Below are 20,950 nucleotides of genomic sequence, written 5' to 3'. Positions count from 1 at the left end.
CAAGCTTCTTGTCTTCTTATTAGAATCTCTTCTTGAGGTCTTTCTTGGGTTAGTTCCTAGGTCTGGTGACCTTTCAGAAGCTGCCAGGGGAAGCATACATAATTGGAAAGAGAGAACCAGCTTGTTGGGCTTGCTCTACTCTTACCCACTCCTCCAAATGAAGGAGAGTATCAACTATCTCAGGGTCACCCCAAGACAGGAGACTCCCATGGTACAAGGATGTAGTGGAAATAAACCTCAAATAAGAGGCTACTGTGTGCTCCGTCCAATCCCAGGAACTGTACGCACATTATCTAATTCAATCTTCACTATATTCCTGGGGCGAGGGAGCAGTGGGGAGTGTTACAGAGGAGGAAATGAGTGTGCTGGCTCCAAAGCTGCTGTCTTGCCTTCCGCTCTTTTGCACTAACAACTCAGCTGTGTTCCCAACCTTCAGGCAGCCTTACAAGTCTCAGATTAGCCTGGGGCTGCCAGGATTTTGAATGGGCTAGGGAATGAGGAACTTTCCTGAGTTGACCTTCTATCATTTACCTTTATAATACATAATATTATATATATAGTATTACATATTATAGATTTCATATCCAAGTCTATATATAGCATATATAGTATATATAAAATATACATACTATGTAGAGATTTATATGTAATATATAGTAGTATGTATTTAATATTATATATTTATACTACTATATATTTTACATATAAATCTCTATATAGTATATATAGTATTATGTGCTATACATTTTATGTACAAATCTATAGTATATAATGTAAATGAATATATTATATGCTGTTTGTTATATATAATTATGAATAGATATAATTAATTTTATAGGTAGTAAACATCATATACATGTGATTATTAAATTTAATACTCAGTTTTAATTTCTAAAGTAGTAAATATCTACATATATATGTAACTTACATTAACAAAACTTACCGGGGGGCTACTAATTTTTAGAAATGTGAAGGGGTCCTGAAATCTGAATTTTGAGAACCACTCTTCTAGCCTGTTCTCTGATGTCTTAATTTCCCAATTGGATTGGTAAGTACTTGAAGGCAAATGTTTAAGCAGCACATGAACATTTTTGGTTTTCATACTTTTGTTCTCTCAGTGGTTTGTGTCTTTCTTATCAGATTTATCACACTGTATGATAATTATACTTGTCTGTGTCAGTCTCAAAACGTATAATTCCTTAAGAGGAGACACTTTCCTTGGCTTATCTTTGCTTTTGTTACCTCCTGGTGTCCTTTGCTTAACAAGTGCTCAGTAAGCATATGTGAAAAGCTTATGCATGGCATAGTGATGAGCTAGGAAGTAAAAAGCAATAACATGTCCTAACAAATCTACCAAAATTTGTATGCCCCTGTTTCCTCCAAAATAGTCATCGTGTAAAGCCATATATTTATTCTGATTAAGGCTATTGCCTAATATATGTTTTCATCTTATGCTTTATAATTGCCTTCATTAGCGGCCTAAACTGAGAAAGTGTAAAAATGTATATCTTCTTGCTATTGACAAATCCTTTTCTTTTGAAGGTAGGTTTCATTTTTGAAACCACTTAAAATCATTTGAAAACAAGCTTGAAAAATAAGGTGGCTATTAATGCCCTAGTTTCTTGTGTCACTTATGTGCTTCTAATAGCAGTTCCAAATGTTTTGCAATGTACTGTTCCTTTTGTAATACTCTCTATGTATTAACTGAGCTCCCACTATGTGCTTTACTACTATATTCTGTGTTGGTTTCCGCAGTGTATTTTGAGAGTGTGTCAGGGAATAAGATACAGAAACTTTAGTCTCAACCGAAAGTTTCCTTGGCGAGTCAGGAAAAAACAGGTTTTAATAACTTCCAGTTGGGGCTTATAACGAACAGACAGAACACTCTTCTGGCATGGTAGAAGGAGGAAGTGAAAGAAAAATCAGTTGTCAGCCCCTGATCCATACACCTGTCCCAACAACTCCTCTCACTCTCCTTTGAGTGTGTCTTGCTGTTTGAGTCTCTCTCTCTCTCTCTCTCTCTCTCTCCAGCTCCATTTAGGCTTGACATTCTGCTCTGCATCTTTAACTTTGTCCACCAGCTTTCCTGACCCGAAGAACATGAAACAAAATTAGCCAACCCATAATATTTAGGATGTGTGTAAATACAAGAATACACAATTTATTGCATGGCAACATTTAACTTTGTCCTCAGTTTATTGCTGGCTATCTTGAGACCATCAATTTTGAGTGGGCGGACCACACCCTTAATCTGAATTTTCCCTGGAGCTAATTTTAGTAGGTCTTTTGTTGCTCACAGGTTTATTCAATCTTATTTCAAAGCCTGAGACTTCATGGGACATCTACAAGATCTAAGGTGGCTTTATAGCTCATGGTCAAAAAATCTTGTATCTTCCAATTTTTTAGAAGGGTTTCTAGAGATTCTGATTCAGAGTTTGTAGGACAAACTGAATAACCAAGTGTCAAAGTATAATTTTCAAAACATGACTCTCATACAAGTACTGTGTATAGTGAGCTTGTGCATGGGTCAGAGAATGATTTCAGTATTAATGACGGAGCAAGCAGAATGACAAAGTTAGGTCAAAGCAGGATACAGGGGAATGAAATATGTATTCAGTCAGAGCAAGAAAGAATGCTGGGAGGCTGAAAAATCAGATACAAAATTGTTTGATGTCCTATCAGGCAATACAATCATAACTTTTAGGGTTATCTTTTCTACCAGAAAGAATTCACTTGCATCTCTACTGAACAAAACCTTTATTAATGTATCAATCTTCTACAAGTAAACGTATAATTTTGCGTACTCTGAGCCCAGTCGAAAAGGAAATATTAAGTCATAGTGGACAGCGTGCTGTTCAGTATGACAGCTATTAGTCACGTGTGGTCATTGAGCACTTGTAATGTGGCTAGTCTGAAATTTTACAAATGTAAAATACACACCAGACTTTGAAGACTTACCATATGAAAAAAAGAATAGAAACTGTCTTATTTTTTTAAATATCGATTACATGTTGAAGTGATAGTAGTTTGGATATACAGAGTTAAGTAAAATATATTATTAAAATTAGATTCACCTATTTCTTCTTATTTTTTCATTGTGACTACTAGAAAGCTTAAAATTACGTGTATGACTCACATTCTATTTTACTGTATAGCATGGCCTTAGAGCATTAGATGAACCACAAGTGGACTTGTGGAGAATTCTCTACTACAGCTTGAAAAGACATGAAGAAATATCTTTGCTTTGTTTTTGACTTTTCTCAACACAAGTTACAGGGATCTAGAGAAGGGCTACTTGTTTTTCTGCCTTCCGGCCTCTACTATGTAGCCAGGAGGTTGAGAGCAAGAATTTGAGTGGCTGGTGGCTGGTTCTGGACTTCAGATTTGCATATAGAGAGATGTGATTTGATTGATTTAAACTGAGTGGTCATATCAGAAAACTGAATTACAGTAATCAAATTTACATGCTGCTGATTTGTAAAAAGGGACACCAATTTATAGTGAAGGGAGGTTCAGTGACCTGGTAATCAAGACTCCACACAGCTCTTTTCCTGGTGGTTATGCACACTTAGCTGAGTTTCAGATGAAGAGGGGGCTCATTGCACATAGAATCAGAACAAAATGGCATGTTCTTTTTTTTTTTTTTTTTACCAAAACATATTAGTATGATGAAGGTGCTTTAGTTGTTCATACACTGTCAATGATTTCTTACAATTCCTATGCCCAAAGTCACACTGATGGATGGCAGGTCTAAAGCGATTTTCTGTGGTTGCTAATTCATCCATCACTAATCTTATTAGGCTGTTAATTCCCAGAGGACATGACCAGTAGTAGACATAGTTTCCAAATGTTGAATGAATGTTATTCAGTGAAACCATGGGGTTATCCTTAGTCTAAAAGAAGGTACCTCATTTTTCATTCATCACTGAACTTAATTTGTATAACCCCTTTTGACTATCACATCTAAGACTGACATCTTTAGTACATATTTTCATCTAGATGTAGTAGTAGTAAAGGGAGCTTTAGAATAGAATACATATGGCCGGCTTTAGAGGGGATAAGAGGTGAGCTTATCAGCAAAAAGTGGCAAAATAATTTATTTGTTCTAGTACTTTTCCTCTATTTCTGTTAAAATTTAGCCATTTCATGATTTCTGTTTCAAATCTATAGTTCATCTTAAAAGTCAAAAGTGTATCTTGTTGAAGTCAGTTGCTTTATTTCCATCTGTATCTTTGGGTTCCCAGCTAGAGAGTGTCCTGTACCACGACATGTGTTAGATATTGTTACTGGAAGTAACCTAGAATTTTCATGTGCTGAAATTCATCTTTATTGCAGCATGCAAAAATAAATAAATAAATGCTTGTTTTCTCTGAAAACAGATCATCTACACGTCCCTAGCTGCCAAGTCTATTTGGGGGTTATTTGCAGGCTTAGGGGGTCTCCTTTCTTCCCTTATTATCCCTATTCTTGAGGGCCAGACCCCCTGTCTTGCACAACCCAGAGGGAAACCTGAGAGCTTTTAAAAAACAACCCAATTTCTCCCCTTTGGAGAAGTGAGAAGAGTGCCCCGCCCCCATCTATGAAAAGAGGGATTTGATAGAGTTTCAATGTCTTCAAATCAAAGATTTAAGTCTCTAACCCCCCATCATCCAGGACCCCCCCCCCCCAAGGCTTACGAACCCCCTCCCATCCCGCCCTAACTGCTTTGGACTGGTCCCAGTCCACAGTTCCTGTGGGTCTGTACGCAGAATTCACAGAGGACCTGTGTTACTTCCCTTGCGAAGAAACAGAATTATGGTGAAAATTTAGGTGGAAACCATTTCGTTTTTGGCTCCAAAAGAAGGGAAGCATGTGCCCAACCACCCCTGAGAAAAAGAACTTTCAGGGGCAAAGGAGCGAACAGGTAATTTAGAAGAAAAACAGAAAGTGGTCTCCGACTGCCCAGGACTTCCCTAGGAGTTGGGGGAGTTGGGGATGACTGGACGAGTAGTCTTTGTGGTTGCGGAAAAAATAAATGGAGAGCACGAAGGCTGAGGCTTCTCGGATCCTTTCCCGACCAAACTCGGGTGATTTGGTGCTTGGTATTTTAATATTTTCCCCCTTTTGTGAAGTGGAACAAACACAACTTGGGCGCACCGCTGCGGCTCAGAGCCTGCCAGCCAGGCGGGCGACCGGAGCACCAATCAGCGCGCGCCTGCGCTCTATATATACGGCGGCCCGGGCCGAGCGTAGTTCCATCGGCGTTTTGCCACTTGTACCCGAATCCTAGATCTTCACCATTCAGCATGTCGGAGACCGCTCCTGCCGCTCCCGCTGCCGCGCCTCCTGCGGAGAAGACCCCGGTTAAGAAAAAGGCGTCCAAGAAGCCGGCCGGGGCGCGCCGGAAGGCGTCTGGGCCACCGGTGTCCGAGCTCATCACAAAGGCTGTCGCCGCTTCCAAAGAGCGGAGCGGTGTGTCTTTGGCTGCACTCAAGAAGGCGCTGGCGGCCGCGGGCTACGATGTGGAGAAGAATAATAGCCGCATCAAGCTGGGTCTTAGGAGCCTGGTGAGTAAGGGCACTCTGGTGCAGACCAAGGGCACCGGTGCTTCCGGCTCCTTTAAGCTCAACCGGAAGGTGGCCACTGGGGAAGCCAAGCCCAAGGCTAAGAAGGCGGGTGTGACCAAGCCCAAGAAGGCTGCTGGGGCAGCTAAGAAGCCCAAGAAAGCCACAGGTGCGGCCACTCCGAAAAAAACCGCCAAGAAGACCCCGAAGAAGGCCAAGAAGCCAGCTGCAGCTACTGTGACCAAGAAAGTTGCCAAGAGTCCAAGGAAAGCTAAAGCTGCTAAACCCAAGAAGGTCGCCAAGAGCTCAGCTAAGGCAGTGAAGCCCAAGGCCACCAAGCCTAAGGCTGCCAAGCCCAAGAAAACTGCACCCAAAAAGAAGTAGGCTGTTAATCGTCTGCTTCTAAAACCCAAAAAGGCTCTTTTCAGAGCCACCACTGATCTCAAAAAAAAAAAAGACCTGTATACTCTTTCCATACTTGCTGTTTCTGTATATACCTATCACCTTTAGCCTTTTAATCTAGGTCAAGGTTGCGCAGGAGTCGTTGCAGAAGGCTGCTCACACTACACTAAGATGGACAGCGAGGGCTTGGAAGGGTGACTGCGGTGAGGTTGCAGGGCGTAGACCCATCCCTGTGGGTTGTTCCTTGCTCTGCGGTGCTTTTGGTTAGTCTCCTGGTCAGCAATTACAAGCGCTGTACTGAGGCTTGCGTACTTCGGCTATCCGCCTGCCCCACTCCACTCCTGTGAGCAGCAAATAGACCACAAAGAAATCCAGCCAGTTTCTTAGTCTTAACGGGATATTCCGATTGGGCTAAGAACTCATTCAAAAGTCCCGCCCTGCTCGCGGGTTGGCTCACTTCTCCAGCCCGTGATTTTCACCCTGTATTTAATTGGATGGTGGCCGGCCTCCACCCTTAGTCTCCAATGTTTGTTTTCCTTTCGTTGGGTTAGCACTATTCGCTTGATACAGAAATGTATCTGGTATTTCGGACATTTTCCATGTTTCGAAAGTCAAGTTGCTGGCTCTCGGGGGCGTTGGTATCATCCGATCCGGGGAGGAGTGTGGGTGCAGGCACTCTGGCCTCGCATTCTTTTGTTAATTCCTGTGGGCTGTGGCAGCAAAGGAACATTTGAAAAACTGCTACAGCGGTGGCAATGACTCTTCCACCCAGGGCAAGGCTGGACCAGGGATCTTTCTGTTCCTCGCATCGTGTAACTTAAAAACAAATGTGTGATGGATTTGAGCGCATGAAAAACAACTTTTAGTCGGCCATTTTGTCCTGGCCGGCCAGTCAAGGATCCTCATTTTAGGAGGACTTTAACATCTAAAAATCGAAGATGCTTTAAACGCATTTTTGTGCAATCCAAAATTTTCTACGCGAAGGAGAAAAAATATATTGGTAAAGTTTTGGAAATAGTGTGTGTATTGGGGGGGGGAGGTGATGTCTCTAATAAAGGGCTTTAGTTTTCATTAACAGTATTATATGTGGATTCTTTCATATGCATGGCGTTTCTCCTGGATAGAGAAAGTCCAGCGTCCTATTTCTATTCTGGTGGGCAGAGAATTTCTCAAGACAATTTCCCGGGTCAGGGGCTTCTGCAGACCTGCAGCTCAGTTCTTCAACCATTGCCACAAGGACGAATCTGTGAATTGAGTTATTTCCTGCATTAGTGGTAGTAGCAATGGAGTTCATTCCTCGTCTTAGTCACTGTGTAGGAGAAACCAAGAGATCTACTGGATAAAAAGAGTAGAATGGAGCCAAAGTGCGTAGAAAAGCAGAGATGAGAGATGTACAGAGTGCTGCAAGATCTGGGTTCCTGACACCTCCTGAGTTCCTGGTTCTTTGAGCCGCCTGAACTTCTGCCACCGGGGCCTCTCCACTTAGTTCAGGTTGGGTCAAGTTGCAACAACCAGGAAACCTAATAAAGACACTCCAAATATAATCACAGATAGGGCTTATAGTAATAGCACTATGTACTTCTATTTTCCCTTTCTCCTTCAAATAATTTCAAGTCCACCCATTTGCTTGATTTCACATCAGCTCTAAGAGGCAGGGAAGGAATCAACCTAAGCAAAGAGAGTTGATTCTCTAATTTTTCTTCAAACCTCTTGTGAATGCCCTTTGGGGTGTAAATTTATTGGGTTTATATACAGTTGATCCTGTCATTGAATGTTTCCTGCAAACGTATTTGCATAGTTGAAACATGTCCTTTACTTTCAAGTAAAACATATTCCTCAAAAACAAATATAACCATTCTTTAGTAAGGCTGCAGGAAGAGTTGATTCACAGAGAGCTAAGTTATTGTTGAAAATCTCTAATTTTACCTAGTCTTTAGATAGTCTTCAACAATGTTTCCTCAATTTTGTCCGTGTTCTTTTTGTTCCATTCCCTCACAACTGTTCACATAGTTTACTGGCTTGGGTCTAATAAGACATTCATTCAATTCTAAAAATTGGCTATTTTAACGAAAAGGTCTTTGTCACGATTTTGTTTAGTTTATAAAACCTATATTTTATTTTTACATTATTAATATTTTCAGTATTCACTTATTATTATAAAATAATATTGACAACAGCAATAATATACTCAAATAATTGGCCAAACATGGCTGATTAGCCAAAAATGGCAGTGAATACTGCATAAACTAAACTGCTGACTGATAATGATGAAAATTCATGAAATGTTCTTGTACTTTGGAAGTGTACACAAAAATTAAAGGCTCCTTGTAATGCATTATTGTAAAAAAAATTTTTTTCTGTACATACACAGTGCTCTCATGGCCGAAAAATTAAATATCCCATTACTTCCCCTAGGCAGTGCTCTAGATATCATTTCTTCTAAGCCTGAGGGAGATGTAAAAGGTAACTTTGTGGTTGAAATCCATGCCAGAGAGGAACAGGTCCAGTACAAGATGTGATTACATCATTAGAGAATTTCAGAAGGGAACAGGGATATAGGGCACAGTGGTAACAGCAATACTGTTGACAGCTAGCATTTCTTTTTTTTTTTTTTTTTTTTAACATTACTTCCGATTTCCAATGTACTTAACTTTTTAAATTTTATTTATTTATTTTTTTATTTTTGTCTGTGTTGGGTCTTCGTTTCTGTGCGAGGGCTTTCTCTAGTTGTGGCAAGCGGGGGTCACTCTTCATCGCGGTGCGCGGGCCTCTCACTATCGCGGCCTCTCTTGTTGCGGAGCACAGGCTCCAGACGCGCAGGCTCAGTAGTTGTGGCTCACGGGCCTAGCTGCTCCGTGGCACGTGGGATCTTCCCAGACCAGGGCCCGAACCTGTGTTCCCTGCATGAGCAGGCAGATTCTCAACCACTGCGCCACCAGGGAAGCTAGCATTTCTTGAGCACTAATTTACAAGGGTGCCAAGCACTATTGCTGAACACTCTTCATTTATTTTCAAACACATTCTTGTCACAGCACCTTGAGGTAGGTGCCATTATTACTGAGGCTTGGTCACATTAAGGACATAATGAGTTAATATCTGATCAGTGAGCCAGTATAATTATCCTCCATGTATGAGTGCTGTTCCTCACAAATATAATGAGCCACATAAGTAATCAAAAATTTTCTAGTAGCCACATTTTAGAAAAGTAAAACAAGTAAAATCTATTTTAATAATATTTTTACCCACTAAAATAAAAATATTTCAACAAGTCATCTAACGTAAATATATTAAGGAGATTTTAAATTCTATTTTTCATACTAACTCTTTGAAATTTGGTATGTATTTTTACACTTAAGCTCATCTCAATTTGGACTAGCCGTGTTTCAAGTGCTCAATAGCCACATATGGCTAGTGGCTACCGTCTTGAACAATATAGATCTATAGTAAATGCTGAAAGGAACACACAAGAGGATACTTGCTCTGGAGTAGAATCTAGATGTTTCCAAGGAAATAATTTTGCTGACCTGATCCTATAATTATGCTGACTCTATCTCAGAGTCCTGAGTCATCTGAGACTAGTGTTTCTCAACAGGGCACTCTGCTGATGTGTGGTATAACAGAGTGGTAGGAGGGCAAGGAAGGCCATGTGTCATTTGGAAAAGCATAGCAAGTGCTGAGAAGCAGATTTACCCTGAAGATAATGAAACTCAAGTGTCAGACCCTGTACTTCCAAGGTCCTGGGAGGGGCCCCTGGGAGTATAGTACGTTCACTTGCCCTCATTTAAAAAATACTTTTTTTTTTTAATTGCAGTGTTGACAGATTTTAATCACAGCTGGTAAAAACCATTTATTTCCATTCAATCTTCTCTTCTGTTACAATTCACCTTTTGTCTGATTATGTTGGGATGTTGATGAGAATATTTGGGACTTGAGAAAATTTACTTGCATCTATATTGTTTGGGGTTAATGACATATATAAAGTGATGTGCAGATGTGCTCATATATATTGATAGTTCTGTTGTTGCTAGCCAGTCTGATCTAAGAATGGCTTCAAGGAATACTCCTACTGCCCACTGATAAACTCACCTGGATTAATGGCAAGGAAATATGGGACTAGATGTCATATATCCATGTACCTAGCACTGGGAGTGAGGGCATAGGGGAGAATTGAGATTTGAAATGTATAGAGCCAGAAGCTAGTCTGTGAAGAATTCTTCCAAATTTTACAATTCACATATGAAAGAAGCTTGACAGAGGATTTTCCAAATTTGAAAACAATCCTAAAAACTTGACACCACCTACAGTGCTTTGAAGCTGAAATTCTTCTAAGTTATCAAGGGAATAAAACAAATTGTGATCAACCACCGTAGAGGGAATACTGAATTCTCTTCCCACTGTCTACACTCTATAGAAAATATTACTAAACAATTTTCCTTTAAAGAGGGAATCAGAGTATGCTGTCAAAAATATAGGAAAATAAAGCATTACAGTGTGTATTCAACTTAATAAAATGTGCTATTTTTCTGAATCTTGTGATAGCTATGGTTTTGTCTTTTTGTAAAATTGTAATTTGTTAATTTATGATCTCATTATAAATATTCAGTATCTACTTTGTAATTTTGTTTGTAGTTTTAAGTCACCGCGTTGTGTAAGCCTTAAGCCTCAGAAAACCATCTGCTTCATCAGTTACATTGTACATCAATATGTGGAAATGTTTTTAAAAAATTAACATTTAAATAAATGTTCTTTGTATTAAAAGGGGGCATGGGTAAAAAAAGCTCTACAGTTGGTACCCTTCAATATCTCAAACCCCCTTGATTTTAAGATGCATAGGCAAATCTTAAGATTACATAAATTTAGTGGATCTCTGCTGGTGAGTACTGAGGTCAGTTCCTATTGCCTGAGCTACAATTCCATTTTAGGTAGACCAATTGACCTTAAGACAGTATTTTAATTATCAGAGATAATTCCCTGAATAACTCTAACCCGAATAAAGGCTTACTTTGGTTTTTACGAATACTAAATTCTCTTACTTGAATTTTTACTATACGCTTTCCACCATTAGTGATTTCTAATGCCTCAGCAATCATGTCACAACCGCCTTTAAGTAAAATTGTGGGTGGCTCTTAAAAGAGCCTTTTTTCAATTAGGGAGATAACTTTATGCCCTCTCCCCGCGGATGCGGCGCGCAAGCTGGATGTCCTTAGGCATGATGGTGACGCGCTTGGCGTGGATAGCACACAGGTTGGTGTCCTCGAAGAGCCCCACCAGGTAGGCCTCGCACGCCTCCTGCAGCGCCATCACGGCCGAGCTCTGGAACCGCAGGTCGGTCTTGAAGTCCTGCGCGATCTCGCGCACCAGCCGCTGGAACGGCAGTTTGCGGATCAGCAGCTCCGTGGACTTCTGGTAGCGGCGGATCTCGCGCAGCGCCACCGTGCCGGGCCGGTAGCGATGCGGCTTCTTCACGCCGCCCGTGGCCGGTGCGCTCTTCCGGGCCGCCTTGGTGGCCAGCTGTTTGCGCGGGGCCTTGCCGCCGGTGGACTTGCGAGCGGTCTGCTTAGTGCGAGCCATGACAAGTGATTGACCACACACCCACAGTCTGATGGAGGCTTAGGCAGTTGTCTTTAAATATAGTTAGAAGCATTCTGATTGGTCTTGTAGTTTTTCAAAAGTACCGCGCGATAAAACCATTGGCTGAAAGGTGACCGGGAAGGAGAATTAATTACTAGAGAATCTGATTGGATGAATTACTTTACCACCCATTCCCGGTGCTTTTTTTTGCCTCTGGGATCTGAAGGAATTTTCATACGTTCTATTTCATCCTGCCGCCAACTACAGCGTGCATAACGAGACATTTAAGGACCATGTTAACTTCCGATTCAGTTGATGGGTTCCCCTGATAGTCTCAATTCTTGACACGCTCGCGGGTTGTCAATACTGCTGGTCCACACACTAAATTAAAATGAGTACAATTGTTTTTTCTCCCCCAGACAGCTGGGTTAGGTTTAAATAAATCTCGAACCGCCAGGACTGCCACTTTCTCTGGTCATCACAGCTCCCCTAACCCCGAGTTTTTCTTTTGTGAAACTACATGGCAGTGTCACTGGGTGGATGATTCAAAAAATCACATGTAAAGACCGATTTGATGACAGATACACACTGGACCGCAACCAAACTTTCGTCATAAAAAAATATATTTTGCTTAAATTTACAACCTTGAGAGCCCGAACAGGGTTATTACTGGCAAAAGGAAAATTTCTTTGCTTTTTGTTATTCTCAAGCCCGAGCGATGCTCCGCCTTCTCTTTAGAAACGCTTTTGTTGACTACAGAAGTTTCACCCGGTATGCACTAAAATAATGCTTGTGGGAAGTCCAATTTCCCTGGAAGTCAGTGTTTTGACGTCACTTTGTCTTTTACAAAACAGAGATAGATAACCTGGCTACCAGCTTTTTTAATGAAAACGTAGATGGCTCTGAAAAGAACTTCTAGACAGTTTATAAAAAAGAATTTCGTATTTTGTCTAGGCCTTACTTGCCCTTGGTCTTGCGGTGGCTCTCAGTCTTCTTGGGCAGCAGCACAGCCTGAATGTTGGGCAGAACGCCGCCCTGAGCGATGGTGACTTTACCGAGCAGCTTGTTGAACTCCTCCTCATTATAGATGGCCAGCTGCAGGTGGGGCGGAACGACCCGCGTCTTGTTGTCGCGGGTCGGGCTGCCCGCCAGCTCCAAAATCTCGGCCGTCAGGTACACGGGGGCCCCGACACCGACCCGTTTGGAGTAGTTGCCCTTACGGAGCATCCAGTGTACGCGGCCTACTGGGAACTGCAAACCAACTGGGGAAGATCGAGTTTTAGCTTTAGCCCTAATCTTGCCTACTTATTCACCACGTCCAAACGTAATTACCTTATACAATTTAACAACAAACATTGTGAGCAAAAGGAGAAAACGCTGGATGACATATGAACAAATCATTTTACGGATAGTACAGGGATGCCCCAGTAAGCTATCCGATTGGTCAAAAGTATGCTGTTTTTCTATCCAATAGAAAAACAAATAGTGTATCCTTTATTTGCATAAACTACCCCTCCCGCCCTTAGTGAACCAGTACTACTGTTATCCAATCAAAAGTGAGAACTCTTGATTGCTCATTTGCATTGAACAACTATAAATAAATGGGTTTTGAACTCTTCACACTACTAGTTTTAGTTGTGGAGAAAGAGGTTTAACGTTTACTGCAGCTCTTCGGAAAAACTATGCCAGAGCCATCGAAATCTGCTCCGGCCCCTAAAAAGGGTTCTAAGAAGACCATCACTAAGGCGCAGAAGAAAGACGGGAAGAAACGGAAGCGTAGTCGTAAAGAGAGCTATTCCATTTACGTATACAAAGTTTTGAAGCAGGTCCACCCGGACACCGGCATCTCATCAAAGGCTATGGGAATCATGAACTCGTTCGTCAACGATATCTTCGAGCGCATCGCGGGTGAGGCGTCGCGTTTGGCGCATTACAACAAGCGCTCCACGATCACATCTAGGGAGATCCAGACGGCTGTGCGCCTACTGCTCCCTGGGGAGCTGGCCAAGCATGCTGTTTCCGAGGGCACCAAAGCCGTTACCAAGTACACCAGCTCCAAGTAAGTGCTTGTATAGGCACTTCTTAATCCAAAGGCTCTTTTCAGAGCCACCCACTTTTTCGAAGAAGAGCTCAAACTTCTGATATTTTGATGATGAATGCAGTTCTCCACTGGTTATATTTATTTTCAGGGTTTTTTTCCGGTGGTGTTGATAGTTGAAGCAATTTTGGAGCCATGAGCCCCAAGCGACTTGGAAGGTTTATCGGCTTTAAAAGACATGAATTACTGTGTCACATTACTCAAAAAAACTCACGTTTTCCCCAGGGATTAAATATCCAGATGCTTATCAAGCTGTTGGAAGTGTTCACTCCTTTCTATAAAGCCTCCTGAAATTTCTAATGGTGATGGGAATGTCCCTCCTTGGTAAGGAAGCGGTTAGGGGATTTCAGAGAGTAGAGACCCTGAGGAGATGATTATCCAGGCTGTCTTTTCAGGGGCAGGGGCAGGGGCAGGGGCAGGGGCGGGGGCGGGGGCGGGGGCGGGGGATGAGGGAGAGGGATGGGGAGCTAGGGGGAGGGGTGGGGGAACGGGGGGAACGGGGGGAGGGGGGCGAGGGGAGGTGTGGGGGAGCGGGGTGGAGGTGGGGGGGGTGTGAGGGGGGCGGATGTGAGGGAGGAGAGGGGAGGAGAGGGGAGGGGAGGAGTCCCGACGGAACAAAGGGCAGGTAAGTGGCATTTTCTCCGGGAGCCCGAACTCCCCTGGGATTGTAGAAACAAGTAAGCAAAATTGCCTGTTGTTCCTTTAATAAGATGTGGGGACTTCTATAGGGTATTACCTCAAGCTCTCTTCACACGGTTGAAATGAGATTTTCTAATTTCGCATTAGAATTGTTTACTGATGGCAACAGCCAATCTAAAGCCGTTGCAATTTTTCTTTCATTCCTGAAATCTGGGCTCCCGTTTCTTGGGTCATTTACCGTTCAGGCATGCCACTAGAAGAGCTTGAAAGGGTGGCACTCCAGCTCTAGGAGGGACAAAGGATTTGAATTTCCCGCCCTCCCCATCTGGTGTCACCTCGTCGCAGAGCGGGAGGGCCCCAGTTGGAGACGAAAATGTGATTTTTCTTGGAAACCCTTTTCAAAGAACCCGCGACTCCAAAAATAATCCCGATAGGGAGGGCCTTGGTTGAGGAAAAGGAGTCAGTTGGGGCTGGTCTAGGCCTCGGGCTGGGGGAGGGGAAGAAGAGCCGGGAAAAGGGGCAGCAGTTGACTGCCTATTAAAAAGGTGGGGAAAAGTCTCTTTGGTTTATGAGCATCGTATGTAGGTGACATACAACAGTGTGTCTGGATGAAGAAATAAAACTTGAAGTAGAATTTCTCAAAAAGGACCACTTTAAAAAAAAAAAAAAAAAGGACCACTTTTAAAAGAAAATTTAAATTTAAATGATCTTTTCCCAGCTCCCACACAAATCAGGTGACTGCTATATGAGAAGCATTTCTTATCTCAGCGTACACAAAACATAGTTGTGAAAGAGAAGCTTGTCTTAGAAGTTAAAATTTTTGTTTTTTAGATTATAACTTCCCCCCCCTACCCCCGTAAAAAAAAAATTATTGAACTCAAGCTGCAGTTTAAGAATCACTCCCTGGAGGGGTGAGATCTGGGAAATAATATCTCAGCCTCTTCAAAATGATCTCCTGAGGTAAGAATTATTTTTTCCCCATCTTGCCTTTCATAATATTTGCCTACTTGCTTGCTTCTATCTTTCTTCTCTCCTCTCTCCCCCTTCTTTCTAATAGTTGATATTTTACCTAAAACTATACCCTTAAATAAGAAGCCCAAACCAAAACCTGGGTCCCCTAAACTCAAAGCTAGGCCCTTTTGACATCTATACTGATACCTGGCTGATCTTTAACAAGCAAAAAGGAAATTAAAAATCAGATTCCTGGACTCAGGGCTAGACTCCAAAACTATGTGGGGAGTGGTGAGAAGCCAGAAATAAAATTCATACATCTCCCCAGCTGATTCTGATGAGGCACCAACTTTGCACATTTAAGTGTTTTTATGATGGCTGGTTTAGAATCCTAGTTGGAGAATTCTAACATATGTGTCTCTTGGTCTTAATATATGTTGATTATCTTTATTCACTCAAATGGAGGCTTTGGTATGACAGTGATCTTTTTGTAAAATAAACTTATCCTGGGCATCTTGGGTATTGTTATGAGACTCTACATCTTATTTAAATTTAAGGTTTAGGAGACCTTCCCCCCTTCCCAGCCCCCTTCCCGCCTGGGGTAGAAGGAGGGGCACTGCCTCATTGTCAGGTGGGAGTGGCATCCAAGTTTCTTGCTCAGCCTGTTTGACATTGACAGGGAAGAGGTGCCTCATTATTGCTGGGGAGGGGTTGGAAGTTCAGGATCCCCATGTGGCCTCTGTAGGAGGGGGAACAATTTTCTTCGGTTGGTCTAATAATTAAACTGATATGGCAGTGATGGGTTTCAGGGCAGGCCTTCCCAAGATGTGCCACTTTGTCATGCAGAGAATTTAGAGCTGAAAGCAATCAAGGCCCAAAAGATGCAAGAAGAAGCTTTGACCTTCCCCCTAAATGCCTAAAAGAACTTTAGATAGAGAACCTGTTCCAGGAAGGCAGCTCTCACCCTAGATAACTACAGTATAATTTGAACGAGGTGTGCAGACAGGGGGGAACCTAGCAAAGACTGTTCATTAAAATTTTTTTCTGGGTGCCATTGTTTCTGTTTGGCCCAGCAAACATTTGTTCACAAAACATTTTCTTTTTTTCATATTCCTGTGAATTGCCTTCCTACCCTTTGAAGTCCCAAGCCCATAACCTCTTCTCTCAGATGTCATAACAAGCCTCAACTGCCTAACTTGTCCTTGGGTCTCATTTTTCTTATTGTGTCCGACCCCCAAATGAAATGAAATTTAACTTTTTCCTGTTAATTTGTCTCATGTCAATTTAATTCTTAGACCAGCCAGAAGAACCTAGAAGGGTAGAGGAAAATTTTTTCCTCCCCAGCGACCCCAAGGTCACACCATGTCATCACCTGGAACACTCTGGCACTACTTATTTATGTTGAATAAATGCTAAATGTACATCTCTTTCGAGTTCTCTTGACCCTTCTGATTCACAGTGATTACTCTTCTCCATGTGCTCTTATAATATTTATTGCTCAAAACCTTCAGTTTTGGATGCAAAAAATGCTGTACTATTTAAACTTCAGGTATACAACCCCCCACCTCCCCACCCCCTGCCCTTTTCAAAAGAGACTATGAAGTCTTCAAGGCAGCACCTGAGATACCTTTTTACATCTCCATCACGGTTTTTGAAACATTTCAGACACGGCTGAGCCAGTGTTGATGTATATTGCTGTTGTCCATGGTGAAGATAATAAATAATAAGGAAGTGAATATTGTTAAGAGAAAACGTCATAGGAGTCAAAAGACTTGAGAGAAGGTAAAAAAAGAAACAGGAAATGAGCATCTTTACTCTCCTGCTTGGTTGCCTGGATCAAAATATAGTTCTCTGACCGAGTTGGTTTAGAAGTAATTTTCTCACACCCAGGCTCTTGTTCCTTTTACCATCCTGTTAGTAGACTTTTAGGCTGGAGTCCTCAAAAATTCCTGCAATAGTAATCCGCCTCCATCTGGGCCCCATCTATTTCTATTTCATGGACCATTAAAAGAAAAAACGGCAAGATCTCCCTCGGTAATTTCTCTTCATTTTATGTTCCTCAACATGAGAGCTTAAGACCAAAAACTCTGTAGTAATATTAATATAGTGTTTTATAGTAATATACTGTAATCTCACTTTGAGTATTTATGTGCTGTGGGGTGTTTGTTCTCTCTCATTTCTTAGGAGTCCTCATGTACTGCAAAATTTTCAGCACTCTAACTGCAAGAAGTGCAGTACGATATGGAGAATGATGGAGGAGTTTTCTAAAGTAATTAGAATCCTGTGTGTGGTAGCCAAGTGAGAAAAGAGGGAGGGTAGGAAGGTTGAGAGGTGGCACTGGGGAACGACGACAAAGTTTTTCAGCCAGGATTTTGTTGTCCTTGGTCCCATTAACCTTGGCCAAGGCAAACAAACTGGGTCTCTCAGTTTCACAATCTCTAAAATAAGGACAGTACTCACTCTACATACCTCCCCGGTGATCCTGGAAGGCCTCACAGGTAAGCTATGAATGAAACGGAAGACTTACTGGATCATCCAGTTCTTGCCTTCAGTTTTCATTGTTCAGATAGTTTAACACTTGGGCCAGGACAAAAAATTAATTGTTTCCTCTTCTCCCTCTTTCCTGTCAAACGAGTTAAAGAGTTAGGTAAGTTAAAGTAACACTGGGAATAGAAGTACCTCCCTCTTAAATATTATGTTTCGAAATTGTTCTGCGTTTATTCCTTTCCAAAAATCATGAGTCACAATTTCAATAGCAAAAAGTCAGAACAGTAAGAATAATCACTCCTGCTTCTGACTGCATTTAAGAACAGTGCTTTGAAAAAACCAAATAGACTCCATTATTAACAGTATTAAAAGCCCACCAGACTGTATGAGATTGGAGCAAACGGAAAACTCACACTAGACGGGAGCCTTGTATGCAAATGAAGGATGCAGGTTCTGATTTCCCATTGGTTCTTAAATAGTAGCCAATGGGAAACTAGCACAAGCCTACCTCTGGTTAGTATAAATATTGTGCTCTCGCCGCAGCTTTATTTATTGTTTGCTTTTTATTTTGAAGGCTTTTAAGTTGAGGGGTAGTAGCTATGTCTGGTCGTGGTAAACAGGGCGGCAAGGTTCGTTCTAAGGCTAAGACCCGCTCCTCGCGAGCTGGGCTCCAGTTCCCCGTAGGCCGAGTGCACCGCCTGCTCCGCAAGGGTAACTACTCCGAGCGTGTCGGCGCCGGGGCGCCGGTGTACCTGGCGGCGGTGCTGGAGTACCTGACGGCCGAAATCCTGGAGCTGGCAGGCAACGCGGCCCGCGACAACAAGAAGACGCGCATCATTCCGCGCCACCTGCAGTTGGCCATCCGCAACGACGAGGAGCTTAACAAGTTGCTGGGGCGCGTGACCATCGCTCAGGGCGGCGTCCTGCCCAACATCCAGGCGGTACTGCTCCCCAAGAAGACTGAGAGCCACCACAAGGCCAAGGGCAAATAAAGTGTTTATTACTTTTGCACGGCATTTTTGTTTTCCGTTATCCAAGAAAAAGAAAAAAGTCAACTTACAAAGGCTCTTCTCAGAGCCACCCACCCTTTTCTTTTAAAGAGCTGTCATGCTTTTCAGTTCTGCCCATACGAGGGTTGTGACATCAGGCGAAAAATCACGGCTAATAAGTGAGTGTCCTGAGGGAAATCAATAAGAATATGTGCGAAAACACCAGCTGTGAGGAAAGCCACACGAGTTTAAATTGACCAGATTAAGTATAGGTGAAGCAGTTTATAGTCAAACTACTTTCCTCTTCGTTCCAGCGGTGACTTTTGGAAAGTTTTTCGCACTGGAGAGTGAGGAAAGTATACTCACTTTCAGTATAGTGAGAAGCGCTGTATTCAAAGTTAACCTTCAACATTTTTTGTTGACTTAAAGGAACACCCCAAACCTCTGCATCTATTCAACTTTATAAAAACATTACACATTTCCTGAAGGGACTGAGTAAATTACAGATCCTTGGTACTTCGCGCTCGTGTCAGAAACATCTTCCTGACTGTCCACAGTGTTTGTGCCAGACTCAAGAAAATCTGAGTATCATTTTAGATGCAGCCCATCTAATTTTTCTAAGCACTTCCAAAATATCTTTGGTGATTGTACTTTAAAAAAACAAAAAAAAATACACAAAAAATCAATCCGTTGGCGGTGCCCGCGTTCCTTTGTGTAACTTTGCTGTACGTTTTGGAAGCGAAAGCGTAAATAAAATGACGTCAGGGCGTCGGAGTCGCTATAGTTAAAGGGCAGGGTTTAGGATTCATTCACCAACCCGAAAGCAGCTCTTAATTCTTCCGGGCCAGGCACAGAAATGGACCAATCCGAGGAGGGCGCGGGTACTTTTGAATGTTCTTGGGTCCAATAGGTGGTGGCCTGGCTGTATAAAAGACGGGCGGCTGAGTGCTTTCCACTGGCATTTGGGAGAACATTCATTGTGAGGCTTTGTCATGGCTCGTACTAAGCAGACCGCTCGCAAGTCTACTGGCGGCAAGGCCCCGCGCAAACAGCTGGCCACCAAGGCGGCCCGGAAGAGCGCACCGGCCACGGGCGGCGTGAAGAAGCCGCATCGCTACCGGCCCGGCACGGTGGCCCTGCGCGAGATCCGCCGCTACCAGAAGTCCACGGAGCTGCTGATCCGCAAGCTTCCGTTCCAGCGGCTGGTGCGCGAGATCGCGCAGGACTTCAAGACCGATCTGCGGTTCCAGAGCTCGGCCGTGATGGCGCTGCAGGAGGCGTGCGAGGCCTACCTGGTGGGGCTCTTCGAGGACACCAACCTGTGTGCTATCCACGCCAAGCGCGTCACCATCATGCCCAAGGACATCCAGCTTGCGCGCCGCATTCGCGGGGAGAGGGCATAAACTTGTTTTTCCGTTATTTAAAGTGTCAATCTTAAACCCAAAGGCTCTTTTCAGAGCCACCTACAGCTTCATTTTGAAGAGCTGTACCGTAAGGAAGTAAAATTCTTCCCTCAACTAGGGTGAGTTAGGGTAGAATTCTTCCCGTCCCACCCCCTTCCCCCACAGCCAAACATTTCTGGAGTTGTGTGAAGCGTTGGTCTAACCATACTTTCTTAACAGGTAGCCATCCAGGCATAGTTTATCAAACCTTATTTATGACCCTGCTTGTAAATAGTCCAGTTGATTTCATTGCTTTATCTCACATTGCTTTTGTCTCTTCTAGGGCTATGTACCATGGTATGCTATGCTGTACAATTTTTTCACATTTCTTTGCTGTAGTTATTACTCAAATATAGGATTTTAGCCATTTGACCCAGTGATCTTGCTTTTACCTTTTTTCGGTTTGGGGATTCAGTACTGGGTGAAAAGTGACACATGGGATAGTGACCAAATGTGAGAAGAAAAATAACCTTTTAATTGTATAACTTTTACACTATATTTTACAAACTATAAAACAATACAGAATGCTAAAAAACATGACAGCCACCAATTCTGAAGGCTTTGCTTCAGTTTTTTCCATACCTTATTCCTAGTAGTCTATGCCCAGCTCTGAGATGAGAATTGATTCACCTTGCTAAAATGATTTGCCCAACTCCCACCTACAACAAAACCCACAAAATACACAGAAGAGTAATGTGTGTTGTGTTGTTCACTTGGATTTATTTACATTTCAGGGTTTCAATAAAAACTTTTGGTTTACAAAATAATGTATTTTTTAAAATGACAAAGATATTTCTCTCTGTGTATATTGTTTTAACATTTTATTTT

General features: G+C 42.5%; 3 protein-coding genes and 3 pseudogenes across 7 annotated transcripts in view; 4 read left to right on the top strand and 2 right to left on the bottom strand.

Moving 5' to 3' along the window:
- LOC309638159 (uncharacterized protein) overlaps positions 1-7,020 on the top strand; it is a 31,940-nt gene extending 24,920 nt beyond the window's left edge. Inside the window, exon 4 of the mRNA XM_082413767.1 lies at positions 5,112-7,020. Coding sequence (XP_082269893.1) covers positions 5,112-5,927 — 816 coding nt within the window. The 3' untranslated portion in view covers positions 5,928-7,020. The remainder of the gene's footprint in view (positions 1-5,111) is intronic.
- On the bottom strand, positions 6,898-12,327 carry LOC309637849 (histone H3.1). Its single transcript, XM_082413083.1, has one exon. The coding sequence runs from the start codon at positions 11,514-11,516 to the stop codon at positions 11,106-11,108; it is 411 nt and encodes a 136-aa protein (XP_082269209.1). The 5' UTR covers positions 11,517-12,327; the 3' UTR covers positions 6,898-11,105.
- Positions 12,328-12,373: 46 nt separating this feature from the next.
- LOC309638158 (histone H2A type 1-D pseudogene) lies at positions 12,374-12,917 on the bottom strand (annotated as a pseudogene). The gene is made up of 2 exons: positions 12,911-12,917; positions 12,374-12,817 (listed from the first exon to the last, which is right to left on the bottom strand). The product of its transcript is annotated as a histone H2A type 1-D pseudogene (transcript).
- A 206-nt stretch (positions 12,918-13,123) lies between these two features.
- LOC309637859 (histone H2B type 1-B pseudogene) lies at positions 13,124-13,865 on the top strand (annotated as a pseudogene). Its single transcript has one exon. The product of its transcript is annotated as a histone H2B type 1-B pseudogene (transcript).
- Positions 13,866-14,926: 1,061 nt separating this feature from the next.
- Positions 14,927-18,699, top strand: LOC309637856 (histone H2A type 1-B pseudogene; annotated as a pseudogene). Of its 2 annotated transcripts, none has more exons than XR_014268533.1 (2): positions 14,927-15,213; positions 17,389-18,699. The product of XR_014268533.1 is annotated as a histone H2A type 1-B pseudogene (transcript). The 2 variants fall into 2 exon arrangements; XR_014268534.1 differs by having other exon boundaries at positions 16,870-18,699.
- Positions 18,700-18,717: 18 nt separating this feature from the next.
- Positions 18,718-20,494, top strand: LOC309637850 (histone H3.1). The gene has a single exon (XM_082413084.1). It carries the CDS (start codon positions 19,673-19,675, stop codon positions 20,081-20,083), a length of 411 nt encoding a protein of 136 aa, XP_082269210.1. The 5' UTR covers positions 18,718-19,672; the 3' UTR covers positions 20,084-20,494.
- Positions 20,495-20,950: the final 456 nt, after the last annotated feature.

Source organism: Balaenoptera physalus (assembly GCF_965194825.1).
Source record: "Balaenoptera physalus genome assembly, chromosome: 11".
NCBI lineage: Eukaryota > Metazoa > Chordata > Mammalia > Artiodactyla > Balaenopteridae > Balaenoptera > Balaenoptera physalus.
Note: the sequence above shows the minus strand (reverse complement) of the source record. Positions and strands in the feature narration are given on the sequence as shown.